This window comes from Spea bombifrons, chromosome 8 (genome assembly GCF_027358695.1).
Source record: "Spea bombifrons isolate aSpeBom1 chromosome 8, aSpeBom1.2.pri, whole genome shotgun sequence".
NCBI classification, from domain to species: Eukaryota; Metazoa; Chordata; class Amphibia; order Anura; family Pelobatidae; genus Spea; species Spea bombifrons.
This window is the reverse complement of record NC_071094.1, coordinates 8,685,208-8,708,234: the sequence shown is the minus strand read 5'-3', so window position 1 is coordinate 8,708,234 and position 23,027 is coordinate 8,685,208. Positions and strand designations below refer to the sequence as shown.

The 23,027-nt window shown below is 43.7% G+C and overlaps 1 protein-coding gene across 2 annotated transcripts in view; it reads right to left on the bottom strand.

Moving 5' to 3' along the window:
- Positions 1 to 509: 509 nt before the first annotated feature.
- BCAP31 (B cell receptor associated protein 31) overlaps positions 510 to 23,027 on the bottom strand; it is a 192,998-nt gene continuing 170,480 nt past the window's right edge. Inside the window, exons 2-9 of one of the 2 annotated variants that reach the window (XM_053473851.1) lie at positions 20,490 to 20,508; positions 18,322 to 18,433; positions 17,269 to 17,369; positions 14,145 to 14,289; positions 9,590 to 9,725; positions 8,579 to 8,699; positions 6,287 to 6,387; positions 510 to 1,278 (exon numbers count right to left, since the gene is read on the bottom strand). In XM_053473851.1, the coding sequence (XP_053329826.1) occupies positions 1,240 to 1,278; positions 6,287 to 6,387; positions 8,579 to 8,699; positions 9,590 to 9,725; positions 14,145 to 14,289; positions 17,269 to 17,369; positions 18,322 to 18,413 (735 nt within the window). In that variant the 5' untranslated portion in view covers positions 18,414 to 18,433; positions 20,490 to 20,508 and the 3' untranslated portion in view covers positions 510 to 1,239. Of the gene's footprint in view, positions 1,279 to 6,286; positions 6,388 to 8,578; positions 8,700 to 9,589; positions 9,726 to 14,144; positions 14,290 to 17,268; positions 17,370 to 18,321; positions 18,434 to 20,489; positions 20,625 to 23,027 lie in introns of those variants that run through there. The other variant, XM_053473850.1, reaches the window with a different exon arrangement.

Below are 23,027 nucleotides of genomic sequence, written 5' to 3'. Positions count from 1 at the left end.
ATATGCATAGATGGTAAACGGGGAAACTTTTTGCTATAGCAGAAAGAATGTATTTTAATCCAATTCATACCGTCTCAGCGTAAACATTAAATAAGATATGGAATCACTACTTTGTTTATTGGCTGTTGGTGTTTCTAATTTTCATTAAAGGTATAGTTGTGTTTCAGCTCCTTGACGTCGCTATTCGTTATAAACCCTATCCCTAACAAGCCTATGGTGCAGGAATAGCGGTGCTGGCCCTGTATAATGTATAATTAAATCACAAAATTTTCTTCAAAGTCTCTTACCCACTGAATTATACAGGGCCATGTCATTTCTTCTTGATGGTGAATCTTCCACTGTTGACCTCTTACAAATGGTGAGCCAAGGGACTCGAAACCACAATTCTCCATTTAGCAAATAAACCCCCAATGTCATGCCATAGCATGCACTTCCCATGTCATGTGATAAACATATACACATACATTAAAAATGTACTGTTTGATGTTTATATAAAAAATACGGTAGACTTTATAGCTTCTGAAGGTCTTTATGAATTTCACCAAATATACCTTCCTTTCCGCTTCACAATTGCTAACACTAAATTAACCTTTAGGACAAAGCAACAGAAATGGCATTAGGTAGCCAAATGCAAAAAAAAAAAAATAACACCCCTTTATTTCAGGTGAACACGCGAGCTATAGCAGCAGGTTACACAACATAGCGGGTGAAAATGGAAAGTTACCAGCCATAGACTACACCCCTATCATATCGTACATGTAAACGATAACCTCAACGCTGATGACCTTGTAAGGGGCGGCGTGAACTTCTTACTATATATACTTTTATTACATACAATAATCATTCATTTAATTAGACATTTGAAGTCAGTTACACAATCAAGGCATGGGAGGCAGAGAGAACAAGGAGGGAGGACAGAAGTTAGAAGCCATCAAGCCCACTTAACCCCTTGCTTTAATACTCGCCCCCATCCAAATAGGTGCTGCTCACAGTAAAGCACTAGAAAGGTTTTATTAGGCTTTGGTTCCTGCATTTTTCACACTGAACAGGTATAAACGGATAAAAAAAAAATTAGAAGAGGTTTGCCGTGCTAGAAAACAAAAATGTAGACCCTACGAGTGTTTCAGAGTGAAGTGCCGTGAGATACAATCCCCCACTTAACCACCGCGGATGGAAAACAGTGCAGCTGCTGCCGGAGAACGTCGGGTAAAAACCATTCCGAAGACCGCCAGGCAGCCTTCACTCTTCCTTCTTGTCCTTTGGGCCATCTTTCTGAGCCTGTAGAGGAAAATAAAACATATAAATATATATAAACTGAGAGTTAGGGACCGAGGTCTCATTTCTGCTCATAATATGAAGGGGAAAAAAAAGAAAAATAAGATATCCTAGCATATTGTTGCCTTTATATTAACGGGTGGTCTTAGCTAGTGGTGCCAACAGAAACAACCATAGTGTATAAATATGGTGTACTTTCTGACACCCCGAGACACACTAGGGGTTGGTGACAATATCCTGGGCTACTAAAGAATTATATTTTGCAGCAATGGCATCAATAAGCTCCTAATAAAAAGGCATCATTATTATTATTATTATTATCATGCATTGTCTAGCCAACCAGGTGTGCATGGTCTGAGAGGGGATGCCAAAAGCGTCTGCAATGAGAACCTGTATCGCTTAGAAAGAGAAAGCTGCTGTCACTTCATAATCGTTTGTCTATAATATTTGTCGTTGATATTTGGCAGGAACGGCGTTTTACTGAATAGCGAGAATAGAGAATCCTGCGGTAGCCCAGCACGGCAGATGGAGATTTTATTTCCGGGGTCAGTTCGGTCTCCTGCCAGAGCGTTTGGGATTCTCTGAATGAACACATAGTTAAACAATTAACATTGGGCATCACAGAGCCTCGTGTTGTGGAAACCCGGCTGGGTCTTTGACCCCTGGACCCATCAGTCAGATGTCTCTCCAGCAGATGAAAAGGCTAAAGATGGAACCTTGAAGCCATTAGCAGATAAGAACCATTCGGCCATTTACTCTGCCCATTTTTCCTGATATAAAGACTCAGACCTTAATCAGTCCTTCATCTCATCTTAGATACAGTATGTCTATCCCATTAGTGTTTTAATTCCCTCAATGTATTAGCCTCTACCACTTACACTAGGAGGCAGTCCCACGTATCTACTACCGTCTAAATGTAAAGGATTGGGCTGTAATGTGAATGCCATGTTCAATCAATACAGTTCCCAAAATCAGGTTATTTGCCACACAAGGTTAGGTTAAAGGTAAGTCCGAGCCACGTATTCTCCGCGGCCTGAATACAGCTGCACGTTCCAGCAGTATATGCCGTGAATGTAACGGGACTCCTGCGTGACACTCTAACGGTAAAGAGTATGTATAGATGTTGGTGAGAGTTAAGCCCGCTACGTCCAACTATTTATATCAGCCGGTAACGCAATCCATTTGATCTCAGAGGAATTTAGCGACTGGGCTTGGCACTATTTTAAAGGAAGAGTAGCTGAAAAGAGAAGCCGGGATGTAAACTTATCGGTGAGCTGCCTCTTCTAATTACCATTAAAAACATCGGCGCTGGATGGTGATCACCCCCCCTCAATTATATATATATATATTCTCCCCTATTACGGCTACGACTCAGCAGGGTAATCGCAAGAATTTAGGTCACTAGTGTTTAAAATAATAGTGTTAACATTTTAATTAAATGTGAATTAAATAAAAGGATATATTAGCATCTGGATGCACAGGAAAGTTTGTATTTAAAGAGACAGTCGCGCTATTTTTGGCAGGGACCAGTGAAATAAACGGCGCGTTTCATTGGCCGCCGTCTTTCAGTGAAACGAGCAGCATTTCACCACCCCGGCGGCTGCTCCACTAGCGTTATAAATCCCAAAAGGACAATGAGCGTCAATTCATCTGAAAGGAGGGATTAATCATCAGATATAAGGTGCAGATAAAGCAGGCTGTGGGTTTTGTTGACGCGACATATGGGTAAGACTCCATGCCACGTCAGCCTTTTAGGTTTTTGCAGCGTATGGAGCGTGTGACGGGCCGGCTAGCCGTAGGTAAACGGGGAGGAAGGCAGGTGTGTTGTAAATAACTTCTGTCTGACAAACCGAATAACAGGAGCCGCTCGCGTCCCTGCAGGTTATCTTTATTACCGGCTTCTAAACCCGACTCTAGATGTCCTTAAACAGAGACTCCGACCTTGTGACTGTAACTTGTCAACATGACAGTCCCGGCGGCACGTACACTGCCGGCCGAATTCCAGCAAAAGGCTACCGAGTTCCTCCAACCCTTTCTCCTTCGTGGGGTCAACTCACAGCTTCTCCCGTTTCAGACCTATATGAAGATTCACTTTCACGAAAAGGCTCCAGGGCCGGCACAGCCTCGTGACCATCAAAGGGCAGACGGGTTGCAGGACACCCTGGCCATCACAGAGCTGTGAGGTCCCCCTAAATCATGTCTCTCCCCACCTTGAATTTCATGGGGGAACCCCCATATGCATCTGCCCCTTTGCTAATCTCTGCGCATGAGATGCGTTCGGCCGAGCAGATCCCCTCGCCATAGGATATACTTACCACCAGTCAGCCCGACGACTGGCACGGCGAACGTCACAGAGGGGTATAATGACACCCCTGTGCACATGCGCAGAAAGCTCCCCCATTTATCTCGAAACTAGCGCTTTCCTGCCACAGCGGCTAGAATTGTCGGACCACTGAGAAGGAAAGCTGCAGCTTCCCTCTGCTTTACTTCTTTGATTTGCATATGAACGCATATTAAATGCACTCAAAGCACTTAAATAAGCGGTTAACCCTTTGTACAGCACATTTCCTAACCACAAGCTAACGAAAAGGCTAAGCCGATCAAAGAAGGTAAAAAGATCTCCCAAATCTTCACCCCCCATCATAAACCGTTTAAAAACTTACGCAATTACTGGGACTCCCACACCGGCACGGATTAGGCAGCGGTTAAGTCACGGAGAGAAAGTGCTCTGTATTTATAAATCAGACAGAACAGCTAAACGCCATTTATCGAACCGGATCGCATCCCTCGGGCTTAAAGGGGAACGGCGGCTTTCTGCATAATTAACGTATCCGGAGAAGCGCATCGGCTTCTCCCATATTATATATGTAAAATAAGTTTCTAAAGCATATACTTTACGACTGCATGCATTTAATGGAATGGAGAGTAAAATGTTATATTCGAGAAAAGCAACAGGTTTGCCTTAATCTCCCATCGGATCATCGGACGCCAGAAGGGGTAAAGACAAAAGATTTCAAAAGCAACGCTATAAAGCCAACAAACGTGTGATTTACGAGTAAGGAGCGGCAACCAAGTAGCACGTGACTGATTATCTGCAGACGCTGCGGTCTGTAAACGTTTTACTGAAAGAAAATAAAACTCTGTTCTTTAAGGCTTTACAACGCATTAAATGCATTAAATGATTTTACGTGGGACTTCCCTTTAAACGAATGCCCTGGGAGGGTTGATGACAGGACTACGGTGTCCAGACAATGTGCACACTTCCAAAAGCAACCGTGTGTAAGGACACGACATCCGCAGGCCCGGCACACACCATTCGGCAGGCCCGGCACACACCATCCCGCAGGCCCGGCACACACCATCCCGCAGGCCCGGCACACACCATCCCGCAGGCCCGGCACACACCATCCCGCAGGCCCGGCACACACCGGTTTTGGGGAGTGATATGTTTTGCTAATGGTAGGAAGTCCCCTTCAGATAAGTGGACTCAGAGCTGTCCAGGTGGCCAAGGTGGTTGCAGTGTTGCATGGCTTCCTTTACAAGGGGTTTAGTGAATTAATCCCCTGGTTCACTTCTGTAACATCTCGGGGCATTTAAAGGATCTAATTTTATTGCTCATATGCACAAAAAGAGCCATGGAATCAAAGGCAGATCCCAAAATGCCTACCCAAGTTAGTAAGCTTGCCAGCCGGGCTCTCTCCACCTAATTCTCATCTCGTCAGACCCCTTTAATATATGTATTGTATTAAGCGCTACATAAATTGTTGGCTCTATATCAATCAAAGATAATAAAAATAAATAATAAAATAATTCTATCATGAAAATTCCATTTCCTTCCAAAGTCCAAGGAAAAGCGAGCCTAAGTTGAGCTGTGAGCCACGTGGGATGGGAAAGGGTGCTCGGCTGCCCCATGCATTCTCAGCGAAAAAGATTTATATCCAATTCAATGCACGGTGATTGATTTAGCCATTTGTCTTATTAGAAAGGTCAGGGATAAGTCAGACTTGACATTTGTACCCACCCCAGTGATTAAGGGGTCTCGGTATCTAAGGTATTTCTGTAAGCTGCAGACAGTTTCAGCCGTGATCCCTGCTACCGAAACATAGATGACTGCTGCAGCTTTCTTCCAAATGCGAAATCACACACTTGCACGGTCTGAACAAACCCGGACACAGATTATTGTATGGACAGAGGGTAGGAACCTGATGTCTATTCATTCAGGACCAGAAATATTACTTTTAGGCACACAAGCCCACAGATAAAGCCATTATTATGCATTTTCAGTACATTTGAAATAGATCTCAGGCCTAAAACCCCCATATCCTAAAAGAACAAAAGGGATAGAGGGGAGCATAGAGGTGCTTTGAAGAATTTGGCTCGATTACTTCCATTTTTGCTTCATCTAACCTTAATATAAAAGACAATGCAAAATACAAAATACAACACAAAATGCAGCTGTAAAAAGATCACTTGGTTTATTGAAGGTAAAGAGTTAATCCAAACCTATATCACCCATGATAAAAAGTAATTGCCCCCCATAAACCTAATAATTGGCTGTGCCCCCCTGTGCCCATTCTTCTTGGCAGAATCGTTTTAATTCCGCCCCGTTGGAGGGTTTTCAAGCATGAAAAGCCTTTGGATTTCTTTAGATCTCCGCATCATGCGCTGCTTTTCGAGACCTTTTGGCCGACTTCGCTTTGTAAGACGGGTTCCGGTTAGATTAGGGGCTGGCGGTAATCACGCCTGGTTGTGAAATTGCACCCAAATCGTAATTCAATTGGGTTACCTGGTTGACTAAGGGGCAAAACAGCTTCTAAAAACTGCATTTTGCGTTCACTAAGGTTGTCTAATATTACAAAAGTGTGACAAACGTGCAAAAATAGAGAAAATCAGGTAGAGACAAATACTTTTTTTGGCAGCACATCCACGTCCCCCTTTAACGTTGGGATATAAGGGTGTAGACCCGAGATGCCTTCCAAGCCCTGGCGTGTGGATGCCCAGCACTACTGACCTGCAGCTTGGCGTGCTCCTCCAGCAGCCGGTCGTATTCCTTGGTTAACCCTTCGCATTGCTTCTTGATGGCAATCACCTCATTGTCAGACTTGAGCATAGCTGCGGAAAGGTTTAGAGAGAAAGGGGGGTCGGTTATTCTGGCACACGACTTGCGTTCTTCACGTTCTTGGTCGGGGAGGAATGAACACTGAGCATTCTAATCATCGTGAAACGTTATGAATGACGACGTCTCAGCCGGCATACCGTAAAAGCAATTCAGATTTATTTCATGGATGTATATTTTGCAAATACTAGAAAACACACAATCCAGGGAACCATTATCTTAAGACAATACGGGTGGCTTCCTGGTTTATATGGAATCGAAAGAGTAGACTGTGGACCATCTCGGCAATGAGTGAACTAAGAGTAAGTGTAATAATCCGGTTTCAAACCGGACCACATTTTCAATGTTTAATTAAACACATCCTGGATCGCTGGATAGTAAGATTTACGCGCACATATTTCTCCTGACAAGCGCCATATAAATCAGCTGCCATCTGACGGGAGCTTTCTAGGAACTTAGACAGAAGCCATATCTCAGCCGGCCAAGTATTATTACAGAGGGGCGCGATCTCAGGCTCCGGCGCTTATCTGTTATGCAATATGATGCGCATGGACGTTTAGACGGATTATATAGGAGAAGGGTGGGCTCAGCTGTCATGTGTCAGACTTTCAAAAGGTCAGAGCAAATTTTGGCAACTCATAAAAAGGGTGCCTGCCTTCTCATATGGGAAAAGAAACGTGTGCCAAGATTCATAAACATTCATCTCCCACTTGTTAGAACCAGTGGAGGTTAAATCCTCACTTTAGATAATCCATACGTCCTTAATAACTAACTGGAATAATTACCCATACAAGTGACACTCATTCAAATCGAATGTACTGGTAGGTTGAAACACTTAGTTGCCATTGCAGCAGAAAAAAAAAGGCAACTTGTTTTTTCGTGTTCAAAATATACGAAACAGGATAATGGTAGGCCTGGTTAGGTTTCCTTGCTCGACACGGCAGTGCGCTTCAGTTAAACGTCTATCTTAAGTGACCAGTGATATTCTTGACCTCTGAGCCCAATCCTTTCTGTTCCCTATTTTTGCCACGTATGTGCTCATTCTTCAAACTCACATAACACCGTGCCCTTCATACGATACTAAAAGTAAACCCTGGAAACCAGGTGACCTTTCAGACTTGTGTTTCGCAGACCTTAGCATAACTGCCCTTTACTGATACATAGAGGACCAGCTGCTTAATAAAACTGCTTCAAGTAACGCAGACAAAAAGCTGGTCGGCATCCCTCCAGCAGGTTAGTATTTACTAAATCCAGCGTCATAACGATCTCCCGACGGCTGAGAACACTGAGCGTTGTTGTCCGACGGCAGAGCGGGCAGCACAGATCGCTGCTTTAGCTGCCAGGGGCACGATCATGTTCCTCAACAAATGCACGTGATCCCTATATGACTGCAATCAGCCCCGGGTGTATAACCCTAAAGGCTGACGCAGGGGTAGTTTCTGGTTATGTATTGAGGAGACATCTCCAGGAAACCTTGTCTGCCTGCCCTGCCTTGTCCATCTCTGCACATTCCAAACGGGATTAGAAAAGTTAATAAATAACAATAACTCAGAAAAGCCGCATTGGCATAATGGAACCATTGATGTCATGTTGGGCTGTGTGGGGGTAAGGCACGTCCAGCACTGACCGTATCCATAAATCCTGCCCGGGACGGGTACACGAAGAGCAATGTTTTGGTCCAGTAGGCTAGAGCACGATCAAGTTACAACTTGCTATCGGTATAGGAGTGGAGACGGATATTCAGGCCGACGGGCGAGGGACAGAATTTTACAAACGTCAGCAGATAGCAGGGCCCGGTCTGCTTGCAATTTACATTTAAATTCAGTAACCAAACCTACCCTTGGTCGTGCATTTTGATTGGCGTTATCGCTTTGGAAATATTTGGTCTAAAAGTTAGGGGCTTTTTAACCGCAGCAAAGCCCAAATCACTGGGGAAAACCAGCCTGAGTAATTTTAGGGATTAAATCCAACAACCCAGGGACCAGCCGTTTTATATTTATGGATAAATACATTGAAGCAATATAGATGTCATGTCCAGATTGTGGAGGTGAAAGGTGAGACCTAGCATGTAACCCAGACACCCTTACCTTGATGAGAATGATCATGGTTAACCTAGGCCAACAGAGGAAAGCTCCTCGGTCAAGGTGCAATACTTGAGGAATTATACATTATAGGTCTACTTCTTACATTTTTTGGTGGACTCCAGCTGCTCCTTGAGTTTCTGAACCTCTCCTTTAAGCTTCTTGTTTTCTTCTGCGGTATCGACTTCTGGCAGGTCGCCCACCTCCACACCTGCGGCTTGTAATTGCTAGGAAACGAGTTTCAGAAAAGATGGAAACATTTACTGAGGGGGCAACAAATAAACTGGACTTCAGGGTTTCAGAACAATATGGTTAGTTTGACCATTAGCTATAGTTGTTGTTAAAGTAGCACATGTAGAAGGCATTTCTTTCCATGCTTAACAGGCTGCTGGCTCTTCCTACACAAAACAAGTTTGAGGGGCTCACCAAGACCGGAGAACCATGTCATGGGCAGTGCTATGGTGCAACCCCGCTTGGAGGCATCTCTTGTAACATTGGAGAGGAAAATTCTCTATCAACATATCAGTCTGATCCTGTCCCGAGGGCAGTAGAGAACTGAAATGTGAGGCACAAGTGAGCCAACAACCCCAGATGTACGTTTTGGTATTTATGGTCCTCATCAGTGGGGTCCGGTTGGCATCCCTCTAGGAACAAGAGAGCAAGGAGGTCCGTGTCTGGACTCACCTTTTCACCAGGCATGAGCGTGAAAAGATCCCCGAAAGGTAAACTACCATAAAAAAAAAATTGATAAGAGACAGCGACTTCATAGCCTGGCCTACGGGGAGTCCCCGCTTGGGAGCTTCTCCAGCCAACCAGCCCAATGTGGCCAGCAAACTTACCATCAACCGCTCCTCATCCCTGAAAATTAATCAACTAGATCGCTATGGAGTGAATGTGAATTTTGAGCTCTATGTTAAAAATATATTTTGGCTTTTTTCAAGATTAGTCAAAGGGGCATTGATATGGCTCTAAAGAGGTTTCCCTTGACTTTAAAAGCAAGAGTAGGATGCTGCTTGTTTATGTTCATACTGTGAACACCGAGTGGCAAGTCCACTGTATGCTTCCACTGCATTTAGAGAAGAAAGACTATACGTATCTCTCAGAGAGTACTTGATACCTTCTTCAGCTTGTCGTTTTCCTCCATGTACTTCTTGGCAGCATCGCTGGCACTCTCTGCCTGTTTCTTGAAGGCCTCGTTGGAAGCCAGGAGAGTGGCTTGTTTTGAGATCAGAGTGACCAAGCGTCTCAACAGACTGCAGAGGAGAGAGAGAGAGCGAGTTAGAGTTACCCTCGGAGGAATGGTCGGTCGCCCCACACATTTCAGCAAACAATGGATCTGAGTCAGACGCCACTTCTAAGGAACTGGACTTACGAGTGGGATGAGTCGGCCGCATTAACTCCTAGTGAGCCCCATGAACTACACTCACCAAATAAGTACACTCACTTTTTAATGTGAAACTTTTCCAGACGGACCAAATCATTTCTAACTACACAAGTAAAATACTCCGGCAGTGCAAGGTAAGTATTCTAAAGAAATTGCTATGGTCATAAAATATAAGGCTGAATTATTGTCAAAATACAGGAGAGATCCGCCCAATAGTTATTTTCTTTGACAGTCACGCGGCGGCCTAGGTTGAGCCAGAGCACAATATATCAGATTAATGGAATTATTTGCTACGCAGTGAGCCAGAATCCAATTTCTTAATCACTTTTACAGTTACTACAGATGCATATTAAAAGATTTTTAAAACCTAAAACACTATAATTGGCCTTAAACGATTATTATTCTGAAAAATGGTTGTATCCTTACAAAGCTCGCAGCTTTAATTTGTAAGGACATATCAGGTTTTACCCCTGCCTCAACCCTCAAACCTTAAATAACCCACGACTCCTCTGCGCACCCACTTAAACGGCTCAAGATACCGTACAGCGTGACACACAGGAGCGATAGCGGCTCGCAGGGTCATCTGATTCGCGGAATACAAAGTGTGCCAACATCACCCCCTGCTGGCAGACTACGGTATTCATCTCTGACAGTCAGGGGGTTAAGCATGAATCAGGAGACACCGGTCATTTAAAGGACTTAAACATGAACCAATATCATTAACAAAAATAACAATAGCACACGTGTAGCAGTGAGCTGGAAACATTTCATTTCTCTAAACCGTGAAACAGTAGCGACCGGGCATTACCCAATACCGATTCTGTGATCCAAGCTGGAAAACTAGACTTAGGCTTCACTTAAGCTCTCTTCACGGACATTCGGCTATGATCACGTGAGTACGTATGACAGAGGGGAAGCTTGGCCCTCTGGCCGTAGGGTTGATAGCGTGTTTGGAGTGTGCCATTATATATAACAAGTACTATTATGTTAACTTGTCACTAGTCGCGCACACCAGCCCACTGGCACACTTTTCTTGTATTGGCTTTTGCTAGAGCTGAATCCCCTGAACATGCATTTTTTTCTGGTGGGGGAGGTGCAGCATTTCTTTTGGGAAGCCCCCTTTCCCAGACGACTCCAGTGGTCCTTCCCTGAGTGGAGGGACCAAGAAGATCCGATCCTCCTGCAGGCTTTCAGGTCAGGGAAGGAAAGAAGGGGATCGCCTATCGCTTTGGGGAGCGCCCTCAACTCCAAGAAAAGATTGAGGGAACCTTGCGCTGACCTAAAGGACACATTTTGCACTTTTTCACCGTCGTTGGAGCTTCAATAAAAATAATAATAAAAAAGTCCCCTTCTTGCCAATAAACTCCGGAATAGAACCCCAGGACGAGGTCTGCCGAGAATTTCCAAGAAAGCTGTAAATACGCTTCTGCAATTGCTACATCGGATACTGGCAGCACACGGGGGCGACCCGGACAGAGGGGGCTACACACAAACTGAGGACTCATTGTGAACGTGTGTGCCAACACACAGCAAAAACAGATCACCGTGTACCTGCGTGAATACTGATCACATTCATAAGGACACGTAAACTGTATGTGAAGGCCGGGCTGAAAGAGATCCAAAAAATCTAAATTAAGAAAAATTACAAAAACATGATGTTACCCTAGGATTTATATTTTTCTTAGAAATACGAGGGGAAAAAAACAAACATTGCTTGCTTTAAGTAATAGGGCTAAGGCAAACTGAAGTACCGAGGAGTTTATTGCAAGTCATTTTAGCCCCTTAATGACAAAGCCTGTACATGTACGGGCTCAAAATGCATTGTTTTCAATAGGTTTAGGGACTGTCCATTGTCCCTAAGGGGTTAAAGAAAGAATACATGTCAAATTGTTGTGTTCTCTTATTAACTCATGACAAGTCGCCGCTGCTCCTAGGTTGTGATTTTATGTCACCGATCAGTGAAGCACACCAAGCTTGCTTCACTCTCTTGAATTCCTAGCCGTTTTTCTGAGAAGCGCCGCCTGGGTACACGGTCGCGTGTGCTGCTCTCATTGCGTTCCCCCACTGCAGCTGGGCTCAGGTTTAATGGTCCGTCGTGCCGCTGGCCCGGTGCCCAGGGAAGGAAAGAGAGATGATCTGGGAGGTACGACCTTGTACGTGACATGCCGGGCACAGCGTTATCACCTTTCTCTTCACATGACTAGTGATAAAACTAACTTTTAATGACGTTACCCAGAATCCTTAGCAGCAGTCATGGATCTGTATGAGACAGAATATGCCTGTACGTGTCCTCTATCACTACTGCAGGCTTTTTTTTTTTTTAACCCCTTCACACATTGCCTGGAAGTCTGGTATGTAGCTGAAGAGTGAAAAAAACATTCCTTGGAAATGGAATTAGATCTGCTCCTACCAGTCAATCCCAACGCACGCTCCCAGTTACTGCGTACGTGGTACGCGCAGGCACGCTACGGAGGCTGGAATGAATGCTTGTCTGCAGCCGAAGCGTGCATTAATTACAACATGCGCTTAAAATGTCAACTTTACCAAGGAGCTCTACGTGAGTAAGAGGCGAGAATAATTACTTGCGCCTTAGCAGAGCTTACAGACGCAGCCATTGTCTATAAGGCCTGTCAAGGACGGCCATAGTAGCAGTTTTACCGAAATTTGCAGGGAATTAAGTACCGCAGGGGCACAACCACTATCTTTGTAACACAAGAACCTTTACCAAGGCAATCTATTGATTAAATCAATCCACTTGCTGTACTAAAGGGTACGGTGTATAGTTTGGAGACAGATGGTCATTTAATTTTCCCATGAACACACACAGACACACACACTAGCGTTCAAAGGTTTGGAGGCACTTTGAAGTGTCCATTAGAATAACACTAAAACGATTAGCAATACAGTGCAGACGGTGTTAATGTTGTAAATGACTATTGTAGCTGGAAATAGCTGATTTTTAATGGAATATCTTCATAGGCTTACACAGAGGACCCTTATCACTCCCATCACTCCTGTGTCCCAATGGCCCTTTATCACTCCCATCACTCCTGAGTTCCAATAGCACGCTGTGTTCACTGATCCAAGTTTATGTTTAAAAGGCTAATCAATCACTAGACACCCTTTCGGTTTGGTAAGGCACGTATGCAATTCAAGGTTACTGGATTGATCATTTATTCTTGACAGTCTGCTGCTGCCACCAGGTGTCCACATATAAAACTGCACTAATAGTCCAAATCAGGTACAAGACCCTCATCGAAAATGTAACTAATGCACCAAGGTACAGAACAATCTAGATCACCTGTGGTGGGTTTTTTTTAGTGGAACTAATAAAATACCCTAATACCCTGTGGTGCTGTTCTGGGAACCCTCATCCATGTTTGGTGGGAATGCCCATTGATTAAGTTTTTTAAACGTTATTCTATGTTTTGGAGCAGCCAATTGATTGGGACGCATGGGTAGCACTTGTTAGTCAACCTGCACAGAGTCTCTCTAAGCCCCATCATAAATTAATTCAGTAGATTCATGTGGCCACAAGTTGCGCATTCCCAAAGGTTGGAAAACTGGAACGTTGGACATGGGTATGATTTGTAAAAAGTCAGACTGTCTTTGAAATGGGTCGGTTGGCAAACCCGACTGAAGATACTCAGGAATCAGGATGCCTTGTTGGAGGTTTGGACACCTTGTTCCATGAGTGTGTGTGTTGTGACCACTTGTATCTTACTGTTCTTCATGATAAATGTATAAATAGTGATAAAGTTCATCCTATAAACCTAGATTTCTGTTACCATACTTTAGTTATTGTTCACGACGTAAATGAACGTGTGCACTTCTGTCATCGTTCCTCTCCAATAAATAAAACAAATAGCCAAATAGGCATATAGATGACAGATACGCAGATGTTATCCATGTTTTTTTTTTTTTTATCTCAAGCCTGTCACCCCCACCCCAGATAGCATTATGGTATGGCTATTTTGCAACACCGAATGACTTATTCCATGACAAGGTTTGGCTGGTACTGTACAGCGTACAAAGGTCAATGCCTTCGGTTTGAAACAGACCTATTTTTTAGTATTGGGATCAGTGAAGCAAACTGTGTGTCCTTCATTGATCCCAGTCGTTCAGTACAGTGAGCGATGCAGCTCATTCTCTGCCCATGTGGGGTGCTGCTCCTGATGGAGCATTCACGAGCCTCTCATAGAGTCTGACGTAGTAGGACGCTCAGAAGTTATATCGCTTACAGTGCAGAGGGAATGTTTCATGTAAGGACGGGCAATGGATTACTCACAAAGAGAGCAGCAGGGAGAAGCCAGCGATGTACAAGTTGCGCTGGGCTCTAAACAGCTTCATATGGATATGCTCCACAGCCACCGGGTTGTTTTTGAGGTCCACCTGTTCACCAACGCCATACTTCTGGATTTCACGGAACGCATCTAAGCACAAAAAATATAAACAAAATAACATGACGCTTATCAAAGGCAGAATTGTGCATTTAACTTAATTATGTTCAACTAAGAAAAAAAGGAATCAAGCCTTATTAACATCCAATATTCATCTTCTATGGGGAAAACGTGAATAAAATAAGTTCTGATGGTCCACACATGCGGGTAACATTACCTCTTTGTGTGTATCAGTCTCTGAGAGCATATTTGATATTTCTAAAAACATTTATATACATGACCCACAGACTCTGCAAAACATTTACACGGCAAACACAAAGCAATGTTAAGGATTATTCTCTATTACAGGGGCGAGCAACATGCGGCCCGCAGGACCTCGAGGTGGCTGTAAGTGATGTGCAGACCCCATACTGCTGACAGCATCAATACACAAGGGGGGCAGCTAGCCAGGTTTCAGCATGTACTGGCTGACATGGCATGATAGGAGTGTGATTGATAACATCATCATGCCTAGGTTCCAACATTTACTGGTTGCCTGGGTAAGATAGGAGTGATTGCTGTTGGTTATATTGTTGAATTTTTTTGTCCAATTTTGGTGTTAACCATACTTTTATTAAAAGTAAGTAACACCAAAATTGGACAAAAAATACAACAACAATATTAATTTATATATGATTGTTGACAGCAATCACACTCCTATCATGCCCAGCCAACCAGTACATGCTGGAATCTAGGTTTGCCTGAGATTGCTGTTAATCATAACTATAACTGGACGCAGACAACCCCCGCTGCTAGCCACACCTCCTTCCGGCTGCAGCGCAAGTTCTCTACGCGAATCGCGTAGAGCTCTACACGCTGCCGAAGCACCGGTAAGTTTGGGGGGGCAGGGGAGTGTTAAATGCGGGGCATAAGGCATTTCTGGAGGCAGAGTGTTCTATGAAATGCCTTTTAACCCCCTTAATGCCACTCTACCTCCAGAAATGCTTTTTTAACGCTCTATACGGCACTCTGCCTCCTGAAATGCCCTAAATCTCCCTATATGCCACTCTGCCCCATAATATGCCTTTTAACCCCCTTAATGCCAGAGTATGCCCCAGAGTATACCCTTATAGGGGTGTAAGGCATTTCTGGAGGCAGAGTGGCACATAGGGGGTCAAAAGGCATATCATGGGGCACAGTGGCATATAGGGTTAAAAGGCATTTCTGCCCCAGAAATGCCTTATACCCCCTATATGCCACTGTGCCCCATGATATGCCTTTTAACCCTCTAAATGCCACTGCGCCCCATGATATGCCTTTTAACCCTATATGCCACTGTGCCCCATGATATGCCTTTTAACCCTATATGCCACTCTGGCACTTAGAGGGTTAAAAGGCATATTATGGGGAAGAGTGGCATATAGGGAGGTTTAAGGCATTTCAGGAGGCAGAGTGGCGTATAGAGGGTTAAAAAGGCATTTCTGGAGGCAGAGTGGCATTAAGGGGGTTAAAAGGCATTTCACAGAGCACCCTGCCTCCAGAAATGCCTTATGCCCCCCCATTTAACACCCCCCCCGCCCCACTTACCAGTACTTCTGAGTCTCCTGTCATGTAGCTGGGGCAGCGTGTAGACTCACGCTGCAGCCGGAAGGAGGCGAGGCTAGCAGCGGGGGTTGTCTGCGTGCATCGCGCAGACATTCCCCGGCTGTCAGAGTTCCCCGTGCCGGCGCCGGTAACTCTGATCTTTGACAGCCGGGGAATGTCTGCGCGATGCACGCAGACAACCCTTGCTGCTAGCCACGCCACCTTCCGGCTGCAGCGCGAGTCTACACGCTGCCCCAGCTACATGACAGCTGCACACCGGGGACTCTGAAGTACCGGTAAGTGGGGCGGGGGGGTTGAGACAGGAGGATCCAGATCCCCTGCAGCTGTGGGGGATCTGGATCTTAGTCGTCTCATAGTCAGACTTTGAGGTCTGATTTTAAGACGACCCTGATTATAAGACGAGGGGTATTTTTCGAGCAAATACGGTATATATATATTTTTTTTAACATTGTTTTTTTTGTACAATCTTGGTGTGAACCCTGAATTTTCAGTTTTGGTCCAGAACTTTCATTTCGGTGCATCCCCTAAATAAATAGAACTATTTCATTTTTACTTATCCAAAATCTTGAATTTGTAATCACAAAACTTTCTAGGCCCAGAAATCAGTGAGAGGAAGAGTAAAGGTTTTGTGTCATTTACTTTATTTTAATCTGCATATCTTATTAAAGGCTATATTTTCTCACAGTGAAAAATGAGTGCGGCCCTCGCACGTATACAATTCTGATGACGTGGCTCACTGCAGAAAAAGAACTTGGACACCCCTGCTCTATTAGAAGAATATTTTGCAAATCTTAATTACTCAAGCTCCTGCATCAACGCAAGGAGCAGCTTTTATTACAAAAAACTTTCATTTACAATAAACTATAGGTATGGCAATGCCATACACATAAAATTAAGTCAATATGGGTAACAATGGAAGTCCATGAGGTCATTAGTGTTTGGAAATCATTTGCAAAAGTTATTTTTAATTACCTCTTCTCGCGAGAACAGGAGGAATATGTATTAAGTAGGAGGCCATGTGTGATAGCAGATTCAAGAGTGTTTAGCACCAACCAACCTCCCAAAGGTTAACATTTTAACTTTTAACATTACGTCAAGTATTCCATTCCAAACAGAGATGTTTGCTGTTTAATGGAGCTCTGTTTAGAGTGAGCTGGAAGAATTCAGCCCAGCCAACAACTGATCTGCATGAAGTAGCATTATTACGGATAAATCAGATGACTGGCATTGTGAGGTGCATGAGCCAAGAAAAGGATTTCAAAACTTCTGAGAAACAGCCTCCTGGACTTTCGTTGTTACTCTTACGCATATTCAAAGCATGTGATTGCGCATGTATGCGTTTGCAATCAGGCAGGGATGAACAAAAGATATGACGTACTGTATGTGTGTGGCATGTATTTTCATAGCAATCCCTGGGAATACACTTACCAAGTAGCAGAAGCACCAAGATCACTATCAAGACCACAAAGAATGTGTTCCCATATGCCACCAATAACTGTACCAAGCGAGATTTGAAGATTTTCTGCCATCTGTGCAAAGAAAAGATAGCAAAGTTAATCACCCATCATGTATATCGTAAGCGTGACAGGAGGCAGACGGTTATGCAGAATGGGGATAGGACCTGCGACCTAGAAAAATGTACACACAATACTGATAACAGATTTTTGTTACCAAATGAAAACAGTTGAGCGCCAGTAAGATATTAGCAACATTTTGAGTGAACGAAGGCTTCCGAGCACTGACTATTAAAGGGGCAGTCATGACCAATTTCTTTCATGTCACTGACACTTATTATTTTAATGTCTTTGTCTTTCAGTGAATTGTGACCTTAATTTAATTAACCTTCCATTGGGCAACCGCCTGGTACTGTGGGGCAGAAGTATGTGCACAGGCTCTCAATGCGCATATACATTAACAGGCACCCAAAGGATTCTCTGGAGTAGACTAAACATAGGCAGTCTTCATAGTCTTTTCTACGTGTGTTTCTATCAGAACGACCATGAAGACACCCATGCACTTTAATGCATATGATAGAGGTGAGGCAACTTTAAATTTTTGGCATGGTCTGCTTTGCAAACATACGGGGGAATTCTTCATGGCCACAAATTCTGTGCTTTAATTTGCATTTTTCTATAGTAGGGGAGTCAGGGACACTACACCATCCCTTTAATGCAAATATATAGCTGCATACAATACTGGTTAGCGCATCGCATAGCCTTTAATGTGTTAATTTAATTTATAGAAATAACTTGTTTCTATAGAAAAAAATGGCATTATATGTTACAGCAGAAAAATAGCCTGCTTAATGTCATTTTTATATCAAAATCAGATTTGCATAACATTGTCTCAGCCTACATCAGCTCTTCCTGGAACGTAAACCTATGTAAATGGGAAGACCACGTGTATACTTTGGAAGCTGCCCCTTTGTATTTAATAAAATAAATAATTTAGTAATAATTAAAGATTTTGGGCCATGCGTACCTTGTGGGAGAAATGAACGGAATGCACAACAGCAAAACCAGAAACACTTCGGCATACAGGAAAGTTGCCACGGCGGTCCACTGCAGACTCATCTCTCAGCGATTCAAGGACACTGCGGGAAGACAGGAAAGTGTATATATAAATATATAAACCAAGAAACATAAGTTACGTTCCAAATTCACTTTCAATATTAGATCTGGAGTTCTTATACAAATAAAGGCTTAGCTGGGAATTTAGAACTGGTTATATTTGTCTTGCAAATGATATGTTATGTCACCCCAGCTGCATACAGAAAATAGGGCTTGGGTTATCACCAGTCAGAAAGCAGATAACACAAAAGTCACAAAGTAAATTAAGCAACCTTGGATAATGGGAGGAAAAATAACCATTTTGCTGCCAAATGTACTAGGGTGCCATTATGTAAATTTGAAGAACAATGTGGTAAGAAACAATAAGAAACAAAAGAAAACTGAAATTATATTTATATTCAGTATAAATTATATTCGGATTTGTACATTTGGATTTAAATTCGCAGGAATCTCCAAAAACGAGGAGGGACGCCCAACAAAAATGAAGGAAAAAGCTCTGAATTCTCGTTTGAATGTAATTAGTTCTTTGACTCACACTCATTCATGCTCTCTCTCACACTCACCGCAAAAGTTCACCAGGAGACCAGATTCAGAAGCAGAGAAGGAAGACACGTGGAGAAGCAGAAGAAGAAGAAAGAAGACAGAAGAACAAGATGATGCAGGAGAAGAAGCAGAGCTGTGGGTCAAGAAAACAGGGACACGGCAGCGATAGAGAAAGTGAATAACAGCGTGAGAGAGTGAATGAGAACGAGCGACAATTTTGTTTCCAAATGTAAAAAAGCCTTCTGAATTTTGTCGGAACCAAAAGGGCAGGATGCAAAATCTGTCTAATGCAGAGACCCCCTAGGTAAGGTGTTAAAACGCCCCAAAAAACTTCTTCACAGCCATAGCTGGGCACACGCCAATGTGGGCGCGAGTCCAAACCTTTGACCAGCCCAGCTTTTCAAGAGAGAAGTAGTATAAGCCAGACATGAGCTCATACAGATGCTTGCAAGAGCAACTCGTGTTCAGTAACTCCTGCCACGCCAGGTCTAGAGTACACTGACAGGTAGCTAAGCACCATTGGGAATTGTCCCTCACTGCCACAGGAGGTGCACGCCTGACAAAGTCTTTGTGATGAAACATGCGTCAGACATGGGAGTATACAATATACACTCAGTTTTGAAACAGCTACAGACATCTGTATCGACAGCAATGATTTAACACAGAATTCTTCATGCGGCCAGTAGGAAGGATTCTTTTTTGAAACTTTATGCAAAGTAACTGATATTTATATAGCGCCATCATATTCCGCAGCACTGCACTATGGGTAAACAGGACATAACAAGTGGACTTAGTCATATAAAAAGTAAGGCGGGCTCTGTTTAAACAACCCAGAAGCAGGTCGTTTATTATTAGGGATTCCTTATTTTTTAAACACTCTCCTTATAGCGGGTCAAGTCGTTCTTTAATTTCTTGATAAAAAGTTACGTTCTAGTTTCACATATTTTGGTTTTTTCTCCCACTTTAGTTTCTAGGTGTAATCCCCCTACAAGTAACACTTTCTAGGGGGAGGATTTTAATTTGTTCAGCTCAGGGAACAGCAATCCTGGGTGTTTAGTTTCTGACTACGAGACAGCGTGCATGTACTACGTGGGGGAGGGGAGGATGTCATATATATATATATATATATATATTATTTAAGATCCAGACAGCCAACCGGATTCGTGTAGGAGGCAGAAAGGTAAAGAAAAATAAATCACTATAGAATAAGATAGGATACCCATAACAACTATTTAAGAGTAGTTACTACCAAGATGGGTCTAATGGAAGGAAAGCTTGTGAGTGGGAGGGTGTGTAGTGTCAGCGGGAAGAAAAGCGGAGTGGGTGTGTTACCAATCTATAGGATTGCTTCGTGTACGTGCGTGGCTTAGGTTTATGGGAGTTAGTGTGTCCACTACCAGTCTAAAGGAGTGGAGTTCATGCTTAGAGTAAAACCAGTTAAAATGTGTTTATGTGTATGTGTGCAGATGCCCATGGCGGGGAACAAACGGAGAAATGTCCGGCTGCCTGTGAGAAAAGGACCTGTAATTAACTTACGCGTCAGTTCTGTATTCCTGATCTCTCTCAGCTGCCAAGTGCCAGCGCTCCCACACTCCCCGACTTCCGCTTTCCGGCCAAAGCTCTACTGCGCTGTCACAACGGGGCGGGGCACACACAGCAGACGCCTTTAAATAAACTTTATTAAACGTTACAGAGTACAGTCACAAGCTGTGGCGCAGTAAACAGATGTTTCGTAATACATACTGTGTGTGCAGTCATCAGTTGTATATAAATCTTTGCTTTAAGCACTTTGTCACTATTGCTGATGTCCTATTTACTATACCAGTCGGGTGTTCCTGTTTTGGGGGAATATTCTTCCCACTACAATACCCAATATCCATCTTTCCCCATAACAAAATGATTAGTATACATTCTAAAACACTAAAAATAAATGGTGTAAATTAAATATATTATTCTTCTAAAATGAGTAGGTCATAAAGTCTAGGGGTGAGCCTGGCATTAGTGGTGCCTGGGTGTGTTATTTCATTGGCGCTCCAAACTCCCCCGGCAGCCAACACACACTTTCACAGATTTACAGACTAATTCAGACGTACGAACACGCAAACTCACGCTAACACCCATGGAACACACACACTCATGCCAACACCACACACTAACACCATACAGTAACACACACTGTCAAACACACACTCATGCACACACTCACTCTAACTCTAATACACATACATGTAAATCTACACGGAGCCTATCTCCAATGCAGTTCACTCTGCTAGCGGCTGGGCTACTACCGCAGGGGGTCCCCGCTGGGCACCTGTTTTGAGCCCAATCACCTTAATGTGCCCCTGACAAAGTCACATGACTTTACCTGCGCAAAAGCTGAAATAAGCCTTGTCAGGTTGGTATAGCCCTGCTCATCCGCTAGTTGGGCGAGGCAAATCCACAGAGGGGCCAGTATTATGGTGTCCCAAACAATGAATATGCTCCACAGGCAGTATCCATGCCTGTCCTACACGTAGCAACCAACAAAAGGCTGCACAGAAAGGATCCAGTCTGGACTAAATGCTGCCTTTGGTCATTGTGTAACTCCAGATACCCCAGAGGCAGCATGTGGTATCCGCTTTAGGTAGTGGCCCAAAATCTTCCTGGCCCCAAACCACACCATGAAAAACAAAGTGTTTCTTTTTCGACGACTAGATTGTAAGCTCGCAAGAGCAGAGCCCTCTTCTTCTTTTATACCAATTTATTATTGTTTGTGATTTAAAATGTATCCTACTGAATCTGATTGTAAAGCACTATGGAATATGCTAGCGCTATATAGTTAAATGGAATGGAATGTTGGGATATACAAAGCATTCTCTTCCTTCAGTTTTTTTTTGAGACAGCAGGAGATAACTTCCAGCATCTAAAGATGAAAACAACCAGCAGATGGAGTCACTTGTCAACAGTGTGAACTTCAGATAGCGCAGAGATCCCTCGAGCCAGAAATATCTTTCTGAAATGCTTGACCTAGAAATTGTTTAAGCCAAAACGACAAGTTAATGCATAGATCAAATATATATATTTTCTTCTCTGCGACAGCTCTACTGGCATGCGAATGAACCCATTTTCTGATGTGATCGGTTAAAGAAGACCAAGTCCCTCTTTTTCAAATCCCTCTGTGTCACAGATCTGTCATCATACAGAAATCTTATATAATCCAGGCAGGGTGATGTCACTTGTTTGTTCTGTGGCATTGTTTTCTAGGTGGTTCTTCTGATGTTCCTTCACGCGATGCCCACATTAGACCCTGCTTTTTTTTAGTGCGTACCTCCTAACTTTGCCATAGCGGGGCACTTTTGGCGTGTGTTTGGAGCCGGGACCAGGGATGGGCCTTATGGAAAATTGGTCACCAATTGACTAACACACTAGTATAGTATAGAAGTATAATATTTGAAGGGCTGAGAAGGGACATGCTTTTTCGTGGAGTATGGGTACAGGCTTTCATTTTATGAGACGCCATTACTTGTTATTAACTATTTATGGTACTTGGTAAACTATTAATATTTTTTTTATGCAATTTAAGTTATACATTTTTTTTTCTGCTGGTTCTTCGCATGAGACTTTTAGGGCTGTTGAACAGTCTGATGCACTCACACCCAGCAAACATTCTTGGGTCCTAAAGAGGGACTGTTCCTCTTGAACAGACACTTTATAGATTTATTTTCTGAAATGGGGGAGAGGATGTTCCCAGAAGCCTCTTTTGCGGAGGTGCGCCAGGAGGCCTGATTCACAGACCAAGAAAGAACGAAGACCAAAGAAAGACGACCAAAGAACAAGAACCTGCAAGATCAACAGCGGGCAAGGAGACAGGGTCAACACCGGAATCCTCCGGATCGCTGGAAGCAGGGTATTGACATGCCCCACTTCCTGCCCTTTTCCCCATTCAATGGGGGTATTTCCCTGCGGGAACACCCACGGCTTCGGGTGGGACGTCGACGTCGGTGGCCAGTCCTGGCCGTGTCCCACAAGGGTAGGCTCCAGGTAGCCGGAGCCCAGAACTTCCCAGGTATGGCTATAGCTTTACATTGATGACTG